We start from the raw sequence: 17,078 nt of genomic DNA, 5'->3' as shown, positions 1-17,078 counted from the left end.
AATATTGAATGTGTTTCTATTTCAAGACATGGTTTCTTTAACCGCTGCGCCCTTTTACTGGGCCGCGAGGATGTCATAAATTCTAGTAGTATCATTTCAACATACTCTCCCTTCATTCAGAGCGAACATCAATATGGTTTTCAGAGTGTAAATTGCAAATTTCGGTTGCAAAACTCGGTTGCAAGGTGCAGCGTTTATACTACCTTTACGTCCCTATGCAGGTACTATGGAGCCAGAACACGTGAAGTCAAGCCGGCGTTCCGCCTCCATTGCCCAAACCCCTTTCAACTTTCAATAATTCTTCCGAGCTTAGATTCCGGCCAAGTTCATGTTTACTGGATCAACTTCATTTCTGGTAATGTTTTCCTCGTCAATTCTGGGTATGGCCGCGGCCCTGGCTTTGGCCGGCGGTCCGGACCCTGTTCTCGGGACGATTACCTCCAGCCTCCAGCACATCTTGCAAAACACTCACGGCGGCAACGAGTACCAATATCCCACGGATATTACTCGAGACCTTCTCCCAGTAAGCTCTCCAACATTCTTTTTTTTTTGTCCTCGTATATACTTTGTCTACCTTGTCGACCACCATTCGCCTGCGGGACTTAGCTAACGCTATATGCCTAGATTCCCGTTCATTCCCACAAGTAGGAGATACATTGAACAAAGGCAACAATCGTTGCTTCAATTTTCTTTTTATGCTAATTTAGTATCGCATAGTGACTATTGGAGACAAGAGCCATTCTGGACGGGTATGTACTACCAAGCATATTCACCCTGTTTTACTAACCGAATTTCGGCAGGTCTGTCAAAAGGATGTACATCAACTGAGGCAGATATCTGGCTATACAATGACACTCTCTATGTTAGTTCTTTTTCTCGCCATCAAACCGGAATTGTAAAGCTAACAATCTAGGTCGGCCATGATCAATCTGCCCTGACAAAGGAACGAACACTTGAAAGCCTATATATCAACCCAATTCTCGATGTCTTGAGTCGCCAAAACCCGGAGAGTCCATTTGTGACAGAGCCCACTAAAAAGTCAGTGTCTTCGAGGTTGTAGTGCTTGTTATCACTGACTGAGTCAAAATAGTGGGGTTTGGGATACCACTCCAGACCAAACACTCTACTTCTTCATCGATGTGAAAACTTCCGGCCCTGAGACCTTCAAGGCTGCCCTTCAAGCTTTAAAGCCACTCAGAGAGAAGGGTTATCTTTCCAAAGTCGAGGGCGGCAAAATCACTTATGGACCAGTCACCATCATCGGGACGGGTGAAACTCCCCTTGATATGGTAACTTCTGTCTCCGACCGTGACTACTTCTTTGATGCTCCTCTTGCAAATCTCAATGATCCCAAGTATGCCAATGTTGACGGCACAATTTCGCCTATCGCGTCTACAGACTTTGCAGCAGCAGTTGGCAAGGTGACTGCTGACACCGACCCGGTTCTTACGGATACGCAACTCAAGGCTCTTCGTGAGCAGATTGCGACAGCGAATGGGCGTGGTATTGGAGCCAGATACTGGAACACCCCAGCCTTCCCTATCCGAACCCGAAACCTGGTTTGGAGGACGCTTCTGCGTGAGGGGGTGACTCTTCTCAATGCCGATGATCTCGATGCAGTGGCCTCTTTCTTTTAAGTCATACCAAAAAAAACGCCTGAAGTAACGCATTTTTGGTATTTTGGACAATCCCGAGTGACATAAATTTTGGCATGATTTGAATTATTAGCAGTGTACAAAGTGTTTCACAATCATTCTCCCGCCATAATCACCAATCTTGTAGTTCATCACTCAGTCCGTATCTCATACTTCTCTTTACAAACATTTAAACTTTCAATTACACCCAATTCACCTGTTCCATGGCACGTCGCTATATACCCCGGCAAATGGCATGTGGCACGTGATCGGCGACGACAGGGCAAAATCGCTGCATACTCGAGCTCCACTGCTTCTCAGTCCAACATCGCTCAACGCCCAATCTCATTGGTTGGAATCGAAAATGGCAGATGGCGATCTGGGAGATCTCTTGGCCAAGGTGCTCCCCACCGGGGCCGAGCTCACTGTCCGCCATGTCTCCTCGACACCCGCCCCAAGTGTCGCCCTGTTCGCCGCTGCGCCCGGCCAGGAGCCCGAGTCTACCTTTTGCGAAAGTCACTTCCTGTCGGTCTCCATTGACTCGCCTAAGGATGACGGGGCTGAAATTATTGTGTTTGGAATGGAGGTGCTGATCTATAACTCGGCCCACCTGACCACTATATTTGTGTCCAAGGCCGATTCAACCGGCCTTCTACATCTACTTAAATTGCCGCATAAAGTCTCGGTACTGAGGTTGATCAGCCACACGTTTTTGTCTCACTTGGCTCGCACACACCAACGGCCTGGTGTGCGTTTGGTCGTGTCTTTGTTTGCCCGTGCCCAGAACCAATACCTCTTTCCCGGCAGTATCGAGAATGCTGAAAAACACGTTCTCGATGACCGGGGTCTGATCAAATGGTGGTGCCGAGCTGTGGATCCTATTCTAAGTGAGCATGAGCCTGAATCTGTCTCGCAGGACACTATCCCCCTTGACAAAACCGTCGAGGCCGCGAAGGCTTCCGCAACTGCATACCTCATTGTTCCCGGGTGCGACCGCCTTGAGACACGCAGCTTTTTCCCCGCCTCTTCCAAATCCAATGTGCAGGGTCGTCCTCGGTGGCTCGCGAGCTATCCGCTAAAGCAAATGGTTCACGATCCTTCGGCTCCGCCGCGATGCTTGATTCCTCGGCTTCCAGATGACCCCAAGACGCGATTCTTGATCGACCTGGATGATGAGCTTCCGGAGCCTGTTGATGGTGAAAAGCCATCTCCCAGTACTGGCCAATGGCGAAGTGTCAAGTCCTTGGATCAGTTCTGGGAGATGATGTCGTTTCGACAGGAGTGCTCTGCCGGTCGACTTGTTGGGTTCCTCTGGCTGGTCATTAATCCTCCTGGTTTGATGAACTCGACCACAATGGCTAGCCAGAGCCGTGGCCCTATTGAATCAATTTCAGATACCAAAGAAGCGGAATTGTCTAAACCGTTAGAGGATGAGCCACCGCAAAATGACACCAGCCAGAGAAAGCCCGAGGCTTCAAAGTATACAACTGCAGCTGCTACGGTCACACCAAAAGAGTCCCCTGAACCTCCGGCGGCCACTTTCGACGACCCATCGGAGGGCTCTTCAGCCAACACCCATACAACAGCTCCTTCAACGGACACGAATCCATTCTTCTGGCCCGAGGCCGGTCGAGGAGAAGTGGTTCTCAGCGAAGCGGATTATAAAAAGATGATGGACGGGGTCCTAGATCACTTCTACGATGAGAAAGAAGTCGTTTCCAGCACAAAGTTATACGTTGATCAGGTAGCATCGCTTGCCGACCAGCTTACATGGGGCAGACGGGTAGTTGGCAGTCATACGCCCGAGGAGACTGCCACTCAGCAGGCACCTATTAATAATATTCTGAACAGCGGTTTGATTCGGAAGAGGAAGAAGCCGGAGGGCGAGAATGGGAAAATCACAGGGGATGATACAGATTCAGGCACAGCCCAGCCGAGTGGGTCAGATACAGCGCAATCAGCCCCAGCCCAGCCAGCGGCTGTTAATGTGCTCAGTGCTGGCCTTTTGCGGAAAAAAAAGAAGACGTGATACATTCTCTTGGGGTCTCTGTTTGGATCAGGAGTTATAGGACAGCTCTGATGAAGCTATTGGTTCAAATTTGGTTTCGGTTGGAATGGATACTAGGATGCTATTTAACTATTTATTATTGATTTAAGTCGTGCTCGATTCAATTGCATTGCGCTTCGGTTGGCCATGGCAATTCTACTGAAACTTTTTTTTCAAAACAACATGCTGTTTAGTTTAGACTGGTCTACCTACCTAGCCAACACCCAGGTCAATTGCAAGGTTGATGAGAATGTTAGGTAGTCGATGACTTTCCGACATTTCTCAGCTCCGGGTTTTATAACTAGTAGAATGTTCAAAAATTGTTCCGAATATTTGAACACCAGGCTATCTACCGGGTAGTGCTTTATCCTAGTACCTAAATTTAGTCTCTTCTATAACTTTTGTACACACTAATGCTTTGTTATGCATTAAAACCACGGATACACCACTCGGAGGCCACGGAATACGACTCGTCTAGGTACCCAAGCGGAGCCGCAAAAACAAGCCTGGTTGGCCAAAGCGCTAGACATGTAAGGTCGATTGTGATTAAGAGAAACGTGATATTAATGTAAGGATTGATCAATTTGCAAGCTAGTTTCAAATGTTAGCTACTTCAGGCTCATCAAACGCACAGAAACCAATAGGGTGCACGCGCAAGGCGGTGCGAAACAGGCAATAAGGAAGCCGCTATATCCGATTCCGAGCTACGATGCTCTCAGCTCCACAACGGCCCGGTCATCGCACACTACCATTCATACTCCAACTCTCAGCGTTGGATCTTCCTGTCCTAGAATGTCCTCCTCGCTTGCGCTGTCACCGTTCCTTTGAGTCCCATGCTAGAGCCGACCTCGCAGTTTCTCCACAGGTCGCCCATCGGTGATGGCGATATGCCCGTGTCCGTCGCGGCGGGCTGGATCGGTCTGATCTGGTATATCGTCGTGCTGTCTGTGTGTGCCTTAGGGTATCTTCAAATGTAAGTTTACATGAAGTTTGCGCAGCTGTTCTGTCTTTCCCCACGAATCCTGACGCGCCACACGAGATCATTGAGTGGGGGAGTGGGAGCTAACTAGCGCTACCCGATTACGACTGTGGCTAACCACAAAGTCAATTCAGTTGGAGATTCTTTTCACGACGACTACGCCCGACCTCTCTCGCTACTGCTTCCGATGCCCCTCACGTCACTGCCATTCGGCCCGTTAAGGGCCTCGAGCCCCATCTTTACGACTGCCTTGCTGCAACCTTTCGACAGGAATATCCGCGTGACAAGCTGACCATCTGTCTATGCGTCTCAACCCGCGATGACCCTGCCTACCCAGTACTCTGCAAATTGATTGATGACTTTCCCGATGCCGATGCACACATTTTCATCGAGGAGCAGGATCCATTACTGCAGCGCGGCGGATCCAATACCTACACGCTTGGGCCGAATCCCAAGATCCGAAACATGAGCCGAGCGTACCGTGAAGCCAAGGGAGACATTATTTGGATTATCGATTGCAATGTATGGGTTGGAAAAGGTGTCTGTGGTCGCATGGTGGATAGACTTTGTGGAACAGGAGCGAACCCAGCCAAGAAGTACAAATTCGTTCACCATTTGCCTCTGGCTGTGGATGTTACCGGGGAAGACAACCTCAATGCAGAGCGACAGGCACTTTCAGATGCCTCTCGCGACACTACAGCCGCGACCGATGCGATGTTAACTAAGCGGCCAGAAGAGGGATTTGCCAGCATGATTGCTTCTGGAGGTGGCCGTCTCGAAGAATTGTTCCTTTCCTCGGCCCATGCGAAAATGTACACTGCTATCAATACGGTGCTCATTGCGCCATGCATCGTGGGGAAATCTAACATGTTCCGCCGCTCACATCTGGACTATCTCACAGCTCCGTCGCCAACAAATCCCACTCCCCGACACCCGGGTATTGACTTTTTCTCGGATAATATCTGCGAGGACCACCTTATTGGTGACCTGCTATGGCGAAAAAAGGTGCGGGAAGAAAAAGAAAATGGCGAGAAATGGGGCAAGCACGCCATGGTCTTTGGAGACCTGGCCTTCCAGCCCGTGGCAAACATGACAGTTCGAGCCTACATTGCCCGACGAGTGCGGTGGCTGCGTGTCCGGAAATTCACAGTACTCCTTGCAACCCTGGTCGAGCCAGGTACCGAGTCGTTCGTGTGCTCAATGTATGGCGCATGGGGCATAACAGCGGCACTGGCGCCGTATCTCGCAAGGAAAGGCTTCGCGTTTGCGTCTGCTCTTGGAACATGGACATCTTTCTTTACCATATATGCTCTGAGCATTGCATTTTGGATCCTGGTTGATTGGACCCTCTACATTAAGCTCTTTTCTGCAAAGACAGTCGAATTGGACGACAATACCCCACTCTTTGCGCAGCCTGTGCGCCGCGATCCCTCTCAAATAACCCGCCGTCCCTTTTCACAGTGGTTCGCTGCGTGGCTGGGCCGCGAATTGCTCGCTCTACCCATCTGGATCTCGGCCGTCTACGGTGGTGTGACCGTCGTCTGGCGGGACCGACGCTTCAAGGTCGGATTTGATGCTAAAGTTCGGGAAATAGACACTGATTCGACAAAGCCCTCGGAGGGCTCGTATTCCACCGGGTCTGTGATCGATTGGTTTCCAGTCTCACCACAAAGCAATCATGGGAAAGACAGCAAAGTCCGCCGTGATTGATTGATGAAAACAACCTCATGTACACTACACGAAAGCCTCATAAATGTTTCAGATATTCTACCGACACGGAATCTCGGATTTAAACTCATCTCGGGATTCAGGTCATGTTTAATATCGAAAAGATTCCCTCATATATCTAGATATTGATTTCATCGCGTATAGAATCAAGTCGCTTTTATTGTCTATATCCTTACTTTTATTCATGGAACCATAAATCACAATCACTCATCCACGTCTAGGCGCATCACGCCGAGCTTGATCCCTCATTGGCACCACTCTCCAACCCAGCCGACTTCTCTGAGCTCAACAACCACTCAACAACTTGTCTGCCCGCAGACATCTCCCCAGCACTCTCCTCGCCACCCTCTTGTTCCTCGCCAATAGTCATCTCAATCTCCTGGTTACCCTCCTCATCCTCCTTGACCTCCTCCGCGGAAGCAGACCAAGCAGCCCGCTCGGCAAGGAAAACGGCATCGTGACCAGCATCGTTCTTAATAGCAACATCAGAACCAGCCTCGACAAGCGCCTTAACGCACTCCAAGTGGGTGTTCAGAGCAGCCCAGTGCAGCGCTGTGTTACCAGAGTGGTTCTTGTGGTTCACAAAAGCTGTGCGCTGCGCCGCATCCGCGCCAGTGAGTTTCTGAAGAAGAGCGTTGAGGATTTCTGTAATTATTAGAACCTTGTATCAAAGCGCATCGTTTTTTATATATATGATATTCGCTTGGACTTACCAGAGTTTCCATTTGCGGCAGGGTAGTGCAACACGCAGGCGCCGGTGCCGCCTTCGCTTTCTTCTTCCATATCGATGGCCGATGCTACGATTTGCCACTCTGGGCAGCTGTGCTGCGAGGACAAGTTGGCGATGTCGGCGTTCAAAGCCTCGAGGTCACCGGCCCGGGCATCGTAGATGAGGTCCTCAACTGCCTCGGTGGAAAGTGCAACAGGCACAGTGGGCTTGGGGGCAGACATGATGTATGAATTTTTTGTAGAGTATCAAAATCCAAAGTATAGAGGTTCAGAAGTATGCTGCTTCTCTCTTTCCAGTTGGGCCGCAAAGTTATTCAAGTAGAATAGCGGGTCGTTTTTTTTCTGCAGCGGGAAGAGAATTTTATATGTACTGTAGTGGGGGTGTTAGTGAATTGATCCAGATATACTGCACACTGTGTCAAATGCAAAACAAGCAAAGTAATTTAAAATCAATTATTAGCAAGGAAAGCCCCCATTGGCCTTTTGCTCTGGCTATTGATTGAACCATAGCATTTGATCTTTGCGTAGTCGTTGATAAGCGCATTGATCAGAGATGCAATTAGATCCACCAGAACATCGGGCATGTCCTGGGATTTGGGGCGGGCAACCAGAAAAAAGCACGCGCTAGACTCAAAAGAATTGGCATATCTTACCTCTGCGTCTGTTTCCCTCGAGTAGATCTTGTTGAACCGATGTTCGCCACTATCGAAGAAACTTTGATATGTTAGTCACATGACCCCGCAGTGGGGTCTCTGGCCAGGTCTATAATAATGAGCCAAAGAATAACGACGAGGAATAGAAGAATCAATCATAGAATGTCAATTGATAGGTGGTGGGTAATAATACAGATGCTGTTTGGATAAAAATTATGAGTCGGTCCGAAGACACAACTGCCTCTATGCACAAGTCCCCAGGCAGAAAAAAGGTAGAAACAACCATAAACGCCCCGAATCCAACACCCTGATTGGGCTAGTAAGAAATACAAGCCCGACGATGATGCGAATGGAAAGTCTCCATGCGAAGCGCACTCAATCCCGTAGCCATGCTCTCCGCTTCTCCTCCTTCTTCTCCCGGCGCTTCTCCTTGAACTCCTTCAGCTCTTTCTTGGTCAATTTCTTAGCGCTCCGCTCAGCGCGCAGACTCCGACCATCGTGTGCATTAGCCGCAGCATCGACGTCAAAGTACGCATTCATCTGGCGGTGGGACTTGTTCTCGTCGTTGTGGTTCTCCGGGTTGATCGACTGTGCCTGCCATCGACCAGTAAACCGGTTGAAGGTTCCAGCGGCAGCATAAGCAGCAGCCGGGTCAACCACGGGTGCATTCAGATCTTTTGGCTCTTCGTATTGCTGCGCATATGATGCTGTTGGGTCATAACTTCCGTGGATAGCGGGGTTATAACCACCGAGCACAGGCGACTTTGGTCTCGGAGGTTCTGCTTGATTCTCGGTGGGTTCTGTGCCAGGAGCTGCTGGTTGTTCGGGCACGCGAGGGTTCTCCCATTGTGAGAGCCCTGTGAGCCGGTTGTAGAAATAGTATGCTTGTACAGTGGCATCCCATACGGGCTCCCATCCATCGTCACTGAGCTGGCCAGGCGGTGCTTCGTCGGGGAGTGGTGGGGGGACCTCGTCGGGTAACGGGGGTGCAGAAGCTGTGTCTTCTCCTTCTTCGGGTTGGCCGTGCTGTGATTCTTCCTCCTCTTTCTTTTCCACTGTGTCCTGTTCCTGCTCGTGTTGTTCCTTTTCTGTCGTGGTGTCAAGTTTCTCTTGTGTCGAGCCGGTCGAACTTCCCGCGCGCTCCTCTTCGGCATTCGCAGAAGCACGCGACTGGTCGGACATCCTGGCGGTTAGCACGGCTTGCCCGTTCTAGAAATGAGTCGAATGCAGGAAAATGACGCGCTGGAACATCGGCGTTTCGGAGTTTGGGGCGCAGAGAGGCGCAGATTGGCTTCACCGCCTAGCTAAATCGGGATTGAAGCATAAGAGCTCAATTAAAGCATGTCCTTGCTTCGTCCATCAATAAATCTGCAATGCAAGTCAAACATTTTCATAATCCCTTCGAAAATTACATAAAGACGGCAAAGGCAAAGGAATAAGGCCCTTGAAAAGCGTCACTCCAGTTTTTGATGACCTTTTCAGATGTGCTCTTCTAAAAGATCCGCTAATAGCTTGCTATTCACAGACTAGCCTTTTTATTAAACAGGCCAACTATGTAGGAAATGAGATATTAACATTGCGCTGGAATTTATGCTTTATGCCGAAGCTTCAATTGGATCGTCAGCAAGCAAATCCACTCTCGCAGTACTGGATTAGTGTCGCCGTCGTCTTGACTCCCCTTCACCTTTCCGAAGAGCTCCAACTGCGTCCATAAAGATCACAGTCCTACCATAGAAGCTATGAGGATGATAATTCTGATTGATCTCATTCCAAACAATACCCACTGCAGCATGGTTCCACTTCCCAGGAGCTTTGAAAAGCTCCCGTCGATCAAATGGAAGTCCGAGTCCCCTATCTAACTGCTCGCTCCATTGCTCCATCATCTTGTCGCAAGTTATAAGCCGATCTATGAAGTTGTCATGAGGGAAGGGACCAGGCACTTCAATAGATAAGATGGGATCACTAATCATCTTTAGCATGCAGTCAATCTCAATGTCATGGGTAGAGGATTCCCATGTGGTTCCATGGAGTACTTCATCACAGATATACTCTAGAAGGTCTCTGTCCGTCTTATCTTTATCGCGAGTAGTGTTGAATCGGACGTGAACCCACATGTGCGGGGCGCCTGGGTCGCTTTGGTAAGCCATAATGCGGAGGCTAGGATGTACCTTTTTTAGTTTCTTGAGTTAGTAGTTTGATCCAAGGTTCAAGGGTAAATATGAGGTGAATGTTCAATCTTAGCGTTGGGGGCTCTCTGGTCTTATTTGGATAATTTGCGGCTCAATGAAGGGTTGGTGGGCACTTGGATCCTTTAGTAGCAGAAGTTCGGTCTTCATACAATTTCTTTGTTGAGATAAGACAGTATCACCTGCTCACTGAATGAGTTAAAAGGTGTTCTTTCATTTCCCTTTGTATATCATTACAAAGAGTCCCTTTCATCGATCTGCTTTGTTTCTTTTTTTTTATTGTTCGCATCCTATTACATATACATACACACAAGTAGTGGATGTCGACTAAACCAGATCTACCCCTGCCACTTTTCTTTGAAATACCATTAATGGGGATATTCTACAGGGCTTTTAGTTATTTTTAAGTCTTCAGTGGTAAATCAGGCCTACCAAGGCTTGGAACTTTTAAGATGAATATGGATTAATCTTTGTGTGCAGGTATAGGTAGTTATTCTTAACAGTGAACCTTGGAAACAGATGGTCGTACCCAATATATATCACAGCACTTTCAAGGTTGAGCAAGATTCTTTACCACCTCCGATTTCATCAACATCAGAAGTATCAGATTAAACAGTCATTAATTCTTCAGTCATTCAATCTCCAAGATTCGATTTGTAAATTAAAGTATATCTAAAGGAAACGCTAGTTATGTTGACAATTAATGCAGCGGTAACCTTCGAATCATGGTATCAGGCACTATTGAGTGCCAGTGGAACACTGATCACTGCTAAATAAGATTACGGACAACAAGTAGCAATGAATGAATGTGAAAAGGGCCGTCTGATAGATTGCCATCATTTTATTCAGTATACGCCAACTTGGACATATCTCTAGGGCTACTGGCCATGAAAATCCGGGAAAAGTACCAAACCCCGAACTTCCCCTACAACGTTGGAGCAAGTATGCTCACGTAATTTGTAAACAAATCGTGACATGCAAAAAAATTGTGATATACATTGAATGGATTGCATCCAATCTCATTCATTCCAAAGATTCGGCCTATGATGTGGGTCTGGGCTATGCGATACCAAGTACAGAGTGAATAAGAACTGTTAGACAAAGCTGAAGTAGGGGTAAAAAAACAAGGGACGTCAGATCACTCGACATTGGGGCATATTGGATGACTCGAAGATCAAAACACTGCAACCATAATTTGGTGAAGGTATGCTTGTCAGCCTAGGCTGGCCGCCCAACTGTAACCCATCTACGCCATTGTTGTGGAATCAAACTCACATGTCCGTTCAGAGAGCCTCAATAGAGTGTCGTGCCTTAGTAGCATTGCGGTTTTTAATTCTTGCTCGTGGTTCAAGGGTGTGAAACAATGCAGGGAGAGCGGGAGGCCTCCTTGTGATTCGGTCAAATTAAGTGGCCGGTATCCCTTGCAGGATGATTTACCGTGCGTCATGCACTCCACAGCGTTTTGACCCAATGCTGAATCCCAAGCTATTGCTTGCTGACTATGGCCTTGTCCAAGGGTCTTGTAGGGCGGATACATGCCTTAGTGTCCGAGGTGCTGCAGGGACCAGGAAAGGCCCTGGGCTTGTTTTGCCCGTGAATGGCTGGGATTTGAAGATATATCCGCATTGACCCACCCTTTAACCCATTCAAGGACGTTGTAGATCTTTGAAAAAACACTTTAAGTTGTCAGTATCTCATAATATTAGGTAGCACTAGATCGAGTAGGCTATGTAAATTCTCTATACAAGTCATAACCGAGTTCTCTCGCTTTTTACCTAAGTGGATTCGAAACAACCACAAGAAACATTATAGTAAACCAGCAGATGCATGCGTAGCGATCAATTTGTGGATCACAGGAACAGGGTGAGCAAACGAGAGATCGAGGTTGTAGGAATGCGCAGACAGGGGGTCTCAGTCGCGTGAAGGCCATACCCTAGACCAAGTAGATCCATACCAGGAGATTGTGGAACGTGCCTTCACTCGAGAAACCCTGGAAAGTGGATCCATCTTGCCTAACAAGCTGCATTCCGGGGAGAGGGAAGGAGATTACTACGAAATAAACGCAGATCATACTCAGGAACATGGATTGAAGGGGCACACAGACCGCCGCTGGAAGTGTATAAAGCATGCCCATCCATCGCCCCAATCTACAGTTTTTCATCACGCATCACACTCTTTAATCTTCTCTTCTCTTGAGTTCAGTCTTTCACTCTCAATTTTATATCTCCGAGACCTTCGTTCAATCCCGAACCCACAGTCACAATGCAGTTCACTATCTCCGCCGTTCTCGCTCTCGCTGGCCTCGCTGCCGCTCTTCCCCCTGCTCCCGCTGCTGGCGGTATTGGCAACGCCAACGGTGTCAACAACAAGGGCAACACCGATGTCCGCTTCCCTGTCCCCGACAGCATGACTGTCAAGCAGGCTCAGGCCAAGTGTGGTGACCAGGCTCAGCTCTCTTGCTGCAACAAGGCCACCTACGCTGGTGACACCACCGACATCAACTCCGGCATGCTCGGTGGCACCCTTGGCAACCTGATCGGTGGTGGCTCCGGCTCCGACGGTCTTGGTCTCTTCGACCAGTGCTCCAAGCTCGATCTCCAGATCCCTATCCTCATTGCCGTCCCCATCCAGGACTTGGTCAACCAGAAGTGCAAGCAGAACATTGCCTGCTGCCAGAACTCCCCCTCCGGCGCCGTAAGTATTTCGCTTTTCAATCTCCGCCTGAAAATTTCTAACATCATCACAGAACTCCGACCTCGTTGGCCTTGCCCTGCCCTGCATTGCCCTTGGCTCCATCATCTAAGCGCATTATTATGCTTTTTGGCACTTTGCGAGAAGCATTGGCCGCCATGTCTGGTCTCTGGGCCATGGCTCAGTTGGCTTCGACATGACCGCAAAGATGGACTGTTATCGATCATCTGGGATGGATTTTGGATTGCTTAGTATTATTTAAGATAGTTTGGCGACCTGTTATCCTCGCAGACCGTGTATCATTAACTGTGTCTTGTGGCACCACCTCGGAGAAAGAAGACTGTTTGTTTTACGTTGATGTTTGTCATGGTGCTTTTGCCTCTTGTTTTGTGCATTGGATCCGTTGTTAGCTGCAGCCTAGCTCGGTTTTCTTCGCATACATATGTTTAATCCATTAGAGTTGTCTTACTTATTTGTGCCTCATAATAGTAGAGACCGCATTATCAATTATAGCTGATCGCTGATCCTTACCCTGATTCAAAATGTCAGCATGATCACACGTAGATAATATCATTAGCCTGCTTTCAAATAGTAAATCCCGAATAATTGCTAATTGCAAGAAGTAATCTCGATTTGGCTCCTAAGATATGATGAAGCCATTGTTGCTCAAACCACTGCCCGTACATACGATGTATATAGTTTTAATCTAGCACAACTTTTTCACTTGTATCACTATCTTTTCGTCGCTACTTATTACCTATTGATAGGCAGGGTATGCTATGTTCGTGCAGCCAAAGAACGTAATCACCACGGCCGCCCAAACCCATTCTCATTCCAAATGCCAAATTCCGTATCCCGGCTACTCAAGCCATTAAGTTCCAGCCACTTCAGTTCCGCCTTCTCATCAAAAAAGTAGTCATCTGTAACACTTGTTGAATTCAACCACCTCGGATTAGTAGAGGCACGCCTCATCTTTGACGAAGTTCTCGGCATCTTCAACGAAGTACTCTTCTTCAACAACCCCGTCATTGACCTCTTGATCTTTGAACCAGAGTTCCGATTTGGATTCTTAAAAACTCCATCGGTCTCTGACTTTCCATCCTCATTCTTCACTCTCCTGGTAGTATGTCGGACATTCTTCTTTCCACTCCACTTTCCATCTGTATCAATAGGATCCTGTAACTTCTTCGGTGGCGTATCGAATGGTGATTGCACAGTCTCCATTTTCAGGACTGGGTACTCGGGCATAGACAGTGCTCTAACAGTACGCCTCGTAGCTGGATCCAACGCCTCTGCATTGTCAAATAAACTCTGCAAATTCAAGTCGGCGGGTGTAAGGCGTCTCCGATGCGTTGGGGACTCAGTAGGCATGACAGGGTCTTGGTTTGAGTGACGGATTGTAGACGCAATGCTATCTGCCCTCGTAAGAGAGGCTGCATTTGAGGGGATCTTGATAAGATCTTTGGAGTCTTCGTAGCGGGGTCTGTTTGGTTTCGAGGTGGACAGTTTGCGGGAGAGTTTATTATTGCGTATCGATTGGCTTATTGAGGATATGAAGCCCATGGTGAATGCCGTTTGCTCTCTGTATCTGAGCTTAGAGCGTGGGGTATAGTAAGAGTGGGAGTATCGGTGTAGAGTGATTGTAGATTGAGGGGAATCAGAATTGATAAAGTAACTATGGGGAAATTCTGTGGCAAGGGGGATTGAAAGCTAAAATTACTGCAATGTATCTACGTAAATTTGATGAGGCGTACGCATTATTCGGCTGCTACTGTATCTTGATTTCGATCTGGCGATATGGCTATTAAATGCTGTGAAACTGCCGATCGCTTCAGGTAGAAAGCACTGATATCCCCCGCTTTACATATACTTGGATTTTGCACCTATATCATCTAAATCAAGATTTCTTTTGGAAGTTTCGAAGCCAAAAGCAAGGATTTGTACAGTTTTTCAATGCTTTTTGATCGGATCACCTGCATATGGTACAACCCTGGCGGTAAACGACGCCCCAAATACATAGCTATGACAAGACCGATAAGACAGCTCTGCACCGCACAGCAACCGATGCACCACGCACTTATGATCAGAGCTTGCAGGGCGCCTCTGCAAGTGTGCTAGCCCAGCCAGAACAAACCCAATGGCAGGTGCAGCAGCTTGCATTCCCCAGGTGATTACCAAGGGCGCAAAGCAAGGTTGCCCCCACAACCCCTTGAGGTCAACACGAGCAGCCTGAACGAAGCGCACGTCATTGAGTTATTTAATCTCACTTCGTGAAGGTATGTGTGTACTTTTTGCGGTTCCAAATGCTCTTGCGCGGGTAGACATGGTTTGTGGAATGTCCCACGACGATGCGATCTACAATACCGTGTCGATCTTGAATGCGGCATTTGAGAATATGCCGCATTGACCTCTTCCTCGCCAAGCCCTATAGAGATCCAGTCCTTTGAGACAGCGGTGTCCGTTTCGAGTAGAAATGGTTAAGATCAATGGTCGTTTCAACCTGAAGTCAATAATGTTCAAATGCGCACTAACAATATCCTACATGGAAGATCTGAGTCGGTTTATCAAAAATATTCAAGCCGAGTATTTTGGAGGCGGTGGGCACTCCGTGGCTTGCTTCTCTCTCTCCTTCCTCTTGCCCGCTCCAGTTGCGGCATGATTGTCAAGAATGACCGTGACTTCAGCGTCTCTGCTGGCCTTCACTGGAGTATCGCTTACGAATTGATTTGCGCGAGTAGAGGCGCCATATGTCGACCACGGATCATGAATGGTTTCTACTCTCAAGTTTGCTTGGATAGAAGCAACCATCACGCTGAAGCAAACTCTCTCTATAGTTTACAACCGTACAAATAGAGGACACAAGATAGTAAAGTAATAGTTCTATTGACTCTTCAAGTTAAATCACAAGATAGGAAAGCTAGAAAGTCTCTTACAGCTTGCTTGCAGGAGCATCGTTAAACAGAGATCGGGTTCGGTTCATAGCCTCCAGGGCCTCCTTCTCAATTCGCTCGAGCAGCACAGCGCAAGTCGGGATATCATGAATCAATCCAATGACCTGGCCAGCGGTCCACACCTAAAACTCTTGTTAGACTCCCTCGTCTCGAAATCATTAAGAAGTTACAACTTACTCCATAGTCCTTGTCACCATTGAGGAAGACCTGACGGCCACGCTTGCCACTTACAAACGGCGCAATCTCGCTGAATTCGCCGGTTGTGCTCTCCTTCTCAACCTTGAGCGCATCTTTGGTGACCTGGTTGGCAAACAGACGCGAAGTGTTCTTCCAGCGACGCAGCACAAGAGCAGTATCGGTCTCCTGCGCGTTAACAATCGCCTCCTTAATCTTCTGGTGGATAGGAGCCTCGACAGTGCTCATGAACCGAGTGCCCATGTTGATACCCTCCGCACCAAGAGCAAGGGCAGCAGCCAGACCTTGTCCATCAGCGAAACCACCCGAGGCAATGAAAGGCACGCCCAGCTCCTGGCGCGCACGGCTAAGAAGAATAAAGTTGGTGATGTCGTGCTCGCCAACGTGACCAGCACACTCGAAGCCATCGATGGACAAGAAGTCCACGCCCAGCTTGACAGCGGACTTGGCGTGCCGAATGGTGGTACACTTGTGCAGGATGATGATGCCAGCCTTCTTAAGCTGTGTGATCACAGGGCCCGGGTTGTTACCGGCAGTTTCGACGATTTTGATTCCTTCGTCGATGATCACCTGAGCGTAGGCACCGTAGTCTGGGGGAACCAGGGCGGGGAGGAGGGTCAGGTTGACACCGAAGGGGTACTTGGTCATGGTGCGGCATCGTCGGATTTCCTTGCGCAGATCTTCGGGGGTAGGTTGGGTGAGGGCAGTGAGCTGGATTTCAGGGTATGCGTATTAGCATTTGGCAATGGAGAGAGCCACGACTTTCAAGACAAGACCTACAAGACCGAGTCCACCTGCATTGCTGACAGCCGAGGCCAGCTCAGCATATCCTACCCACTGCATGCCACCCTGCACAACGGGCACTGTATATCATTAGTATACGGTCATTAAATAAGTTTGACGGCTTCATGCATACCGCGAATGCCTAGCTTGCGCGTCAGGGCAGTGTTGAAAGGCATCGTGTCGGAGAGCGAGTCGCTCAGTATCTAATCGGATAATCGGAGTAGCGCTGATGCGGGGTCTATAGCTTAGAAGCAACAGGAAGTTTGTAAAAGAATGCTTTATTATGAATAGAGCAAAGAGAGACGCAAAAAAATGGAGACAAAGAAGTATACCCCAGAAGAAACGTAGAATAAAAGGAACCCCAGGATAAGGGCCTGCCGCGGACCGTTGCTGTGGGGGAGGCGCAACTTGCCGAGGTTCGGGGTCTGCCTATTTACGGATTAGTCGGCTTAACCTTAAGCGTTGCCGATGAGGAGAACACAGTGCAGGTATCAAATATGGT

General features: G+C 48.4%; 9 protein-coding genes across 9 annotated transcripts; 4 read left to right on the top strand and 5 right to left on the bottom strand.

Moving 5' to 3' along the window:
- Nucleotides 1–358: 358 nt before the first annotated feature.
- Nucleotides 359–1,637, top strand: N7503_011597 (uncharacterized protein; the record flags this gene model as incomplete). The annotated part of the gene is made up of 6 exons (XM_057071143.1): nt 359–523; nt 625–644; nt 718–749; nt 801–862; nt 914–1,038; nt 1,091–1,637. The coding sequence occupies 6 exons, from the start codon at nt 359–361 to the stop codon at nt 1,635–1,637; spliced, it is 951 nt and encodes a 316-aa protein (XP_056917754.1).
- A 361-nt stretch (nt 1,638–1,998) lies between these two features.
- On the top strand, nt 1,999–3,663 carry N7503_011596 (H3 histone acetyltransferase RTT109; the record flags this gene model as incomplete). The annotated part of the gene is made up of 1 exon (XM_057071142.1): nt 1,999–3,663. One exon carries the CDS (start codon nt 1,999–2,001, stop codon nt 3,661–3,663), a length of 1,665 nt encoding a protein of 554 aa, XP_056917753.1.
- Nucleotides 3,664–4,514: 851 nt separating this feature from the next.
- Nucleotides 4,515–6,370, top strand: N7503_011595 (putative ceramide glucosyltransferase; the record flags this gene model as incomplete). The annotated part of the gene is made up of 2 exons (XM_057071141.1): nt 4,515–4,654; nt 4,795–6,370. 2 exons carry the CDS (start codon nt 4,515–4,517, stop codon nt 6,368–6,370), a joined length of 1,716 nt encoding a protein of 571 aa, XP_056917752.1.
- A 180-nt stretch (nt 6,371–6,550) lies between these two features.
- On the bottom strand, nt 6,551–7,447 carry N7503_011594 (ankyrin repeat domain-containing protein). The gene is made up of 2 exons (XM_057071140.1): nt 7,102–7,447; nt 6,551–7,033 (listed from the first exon to the last, which is right to left on the bottom strand). The coding sequence occupies exons 1-2, from the start codon at nt 7,337–7,339 to the stop codon at nt 6,615–6,617; spliced, it is 657 nt and encodes a 218-aa protein (XP_056917751.1). The 5' UTR covers nt 7,340–7,447; the 3' UTR covers nt 6,551–6,614.
- A 698-nt stretch (nt 7,448–8,145) lies between these two features.
- N7503_011593 (WW domain-containing protein) lies at nt 8,146–8,952 on the bottom strand (the record flags this gene model as incomplete). The annotated part of the gene is made up of 1 exon (XM_057071139.1): nt 8,146–8,952. One exon carries the CDS (start codon nt 8,950–8,952, stop codon nt 8,146–8,148), a length of 807 nt encoding a protein of 268 aa, XP_056917750.1.
- Nucleotides 8,953–9,422: 470 nt separating this feature from the next.
- N7503_011592 (uncharacterized protein) lies at nt 9,423–9,917 on the bottom strand (the record flags this gene model as incomplete). Its single annotated transcript, XM_057071138.1, has 1 exon — nt 9,423–9,917. One exon carries the CDS (start codon nt 9,915–9,917, stop codon nt 9,423–9,425), a length of 495 nt encoding a protein of 164 aa, XP_056917749.1.
- A 2,301-nt stretch (nt 9,918–12,218) lies between these two features.
- N7503_011591 (hydrophobin family protein) lies at nt 12,219–12,759 on the top strand (the record flags this gene model as incomplete). The annotated part of the gene is made up of 2 exons (XM_057071137.1): nt 12,219–12,650; nt 12,703–12,759. 2 exons carry the CDS (start codon nt 12,219–12,221, stop codon nt 12,757–12,759), a joined length of 489 nt encoding a protein of 162 aa, XP_056917748.1.
- A 692-nt stretch (nt 12,760–13,451) lies between these two features.
- N7503_011590 (uncharacterized protein) lies at nt 13,452–14,210 on the bottom strand (the record flags this gene model as incomplete). Its single annotated transcript, XM_057071136.1, has 1 exon — nt 13,452–14,210. One exon carries the CDS (start codon nt 14,208–14,210, stop codon nt 13,452–13,454), a length of 759 nt encoding a protein of 252 aa, XP_056917747.1.
- Nucleotides 14,211–15,576: 1,366 nt separating this feature from the next.
- On the bottom strand, nt 15,577–16,857 carry N7503_011589 (NAD(P)H-dependent flavin oxidoreductase; the record flags this gene model as incomplete). Its single annotated transcript, XM_057071135.1, has 4 exons — nt 16,710–16,857; nt 16,574–16,656; nt 15,776–16,504; nt 15,577–15,720 (listed from the first exon to the last, which is right to left on the bottom strand). Exons 1-4 carry the CDS (start codon nt 16,750–16,752, stop codon nt 15,577–15,579), a joined length of 999 nt encoding a protein of 332 aa, XP_056917746.1. The 5' UTR covers nt 16,753–16,857.
- Between the last annotated feature and the right edge of the window lie 221 nt (nt 16,858–17,078).

Source organism: Penicillium pulvis, assembly GCF_028828015.1.
Source record: "Penicillium pulvis strain IBT 33274 chromosome Unknown scaffold_8_segment0_segment0, whole genome shotgun sequence".
In the NCBI taxonomy this organism is placed as follows: Eukaryota; Fungi; Ascomycota; class Eurotiomycetes; order Eurotiales; family Aspergillaceae; genus Penicillium; species Penicillium pulvis.
This window is presented reverse-complemented; position numbering and strand designations above follow the sequence as displayed.

Excerpts from the sequence above, each read along its gene's own strand:
- N7503_011594 (XM_057071140.1), bottom strand. The coding sequence starts at position 7,339 with ATGTCTGCCCCCAAGCCCACTGTGCCTGTTGCACTTTCCACCGAGGCA. Across the intron at positions 7,034-7,101 it reads TGCCGCAAATGGAAACTCTG|AAATCCTCAACGCTCTTCTT; the intron begins GTAAGTCCAAGC and ends TAATAATTACAG.